General features: G+C 36.6%; 1 protein-coding gene across 1 annotated transcript; it reads left to right on the top strand.

Moving 5' to 3' along the window:
* The first annotated feature begins 583 nt into the window (after positions 1–583).
* On the top strand, positions 584–954 carry LOC108034736 (uncharacterized). The gene has a single exon (XM_017109676.3). It carries the CDS (start codon positions 584–586, stop codon positions 824–826), a length of 243 nt encoding a protein of 80 aa, XP_016965165.1. The 3' UTR covers positions 827–954.
* Positions 955–1577: the final 623 nt, after the last annotated feature.

Below are 1577 nucleotides of genomic sequence, written 5' to 3'. Positions count from 1 at the left end.
TTTTTGGCTCCCATACTGGAAGCCATTGGAATCACGGAAAAATCGAACATGAAATGGGCTTAAATTTTGACCCTCTCTTAAAAGTAAAATTTGAATGTAGAATGTTAGAGAATTCAACCACGAATCCAGAAAGGTATACCACCTAACTATCGGGGTGCCAAAACTCAAGTTATAGAATGTATAATGCAGATATTCGTTCCCCTACTTTTGGAATCATGTGAGCTGGTAGCCGGTATTATTGCTATCTCCTTTTATAATTTTACACAAGATAATATATTACTTGACTGTATCAGGTAAGAATAAGTACCCAAAGTTTGGGTTAATTTTGCAATGGCTTTTATGGCATTTTTAGGCCAAGACATCTGTTGGAGATTATTCAACAGGCTTCGGCTTCCAAATCGTACCTGTACCCTTAAAGGTATGGATTTGGGATTTGGGGTTTTCCGCGACCTTTACCTGCGCCCAATGTAGAATAGTTATGCCAATCTACCTGTTTAGATCTATATAAAGCAATGCCCGGATAGTTTCAAATCATTCTGTGTCCAGAGTTTCTCCTTGTCACATCACTTGAAAACATTTTAAGATGACGAATGTCGCAAACGCATCATCTGCTGAAAATTCCTCCGCTGGACAGCCGAAGAATCCCAAGACCAGTACGATGACACCAATTGAGATATCTATTGAGAAATTGCCAAATCTCGCCTCAAACTGGTCCACATTCTTAAGGGACATTACCAATGACCGAAAACTACGAGCCGAACGTATAAATCGCCAGTCCGAAGATGTCATCCAATTTATAAACAGGTTTCCCCTCTTGGAATCTTAAGAAATTCTTCCCGAAACTGAGAAAGAAAAACCAAGTCACCAAAAACATACAATTAAAAATTATATGTAATTAGATTAATGCAAAAACCAATTTTATAAAATAAAGAACATAATTTAACCAATTTAAAACACACAGCATTTAAGGCATGGGAAAGAGCAATATTGTAAATATTGGGCAGTCTTTAGTAGTCTTCAACCATCGGTAAAAAACATTTGTTTGTTTATGCGAGATAAACTTTATGCTCCTCTATCTTCTACCATTTTTCCTTCATCCTACTAAAGGAATTTCATGCGATTTGGTCGAAATATTCCTTCAGAGCTCTGGGTATAGTATAACAAATTCCTCTCTTTATTGTTATTGTTGCTGTCCGTACAGCATACAAAGATTATAATCTTTATGGCCGAAAAACAACTCAAGCGACAAATAACCAATGAAAATGAAAAGCATATGAGCCATGGTGCGGACGTTGCGAGCGGCGATGCGCAGAGTGGGGGAATTTTGTGCACGCCACACAAATTATGTGCTGCCGAATCAACCATTATTTATTGAAATCTAGTGTGCCATAAACATCCTTGTTTTCGTAATCTGAAATTTTAAGGGAATTTATTTTTCCAGTACAGGGCTGGGAGAATTCAATTAGGCTTTGTGCCACGCAGCATTTTCGATTAATTTAACTCCAAAATATAGGAACTACTATTTCGGCAACCTATTTAATGTTATTTTATATAATAAAGTAAATATCATAATAATA

Source organism: Drosophila biarmipes, chromosome 3L (assembly GCF_025231255.1).
Source record: "Drosophila biarmipes strain raj3 chromosome 3L, RU_DBia_V1.1, whole genome shotgun sequence".
NCBI classification, from domain to species: domain Eukaryota; kingdom Metazoa; phylum Arthropoda; class Insecta; order Diptera; family Drosophilidae; genus Drosophila; species Drosophila biarmipes.
This window is presented reverse-complemented; position numbering and strand designations above follow the sequence as displayed.

Coding starts and splice junctions, on each gene's coding strand:
- LOC108034736 (XM_017109676.3), top strand. CDS start 584: ATGACGAATGTCGCAAACGCATCATCTGCTGAAAATTCCTCCGCTGGA.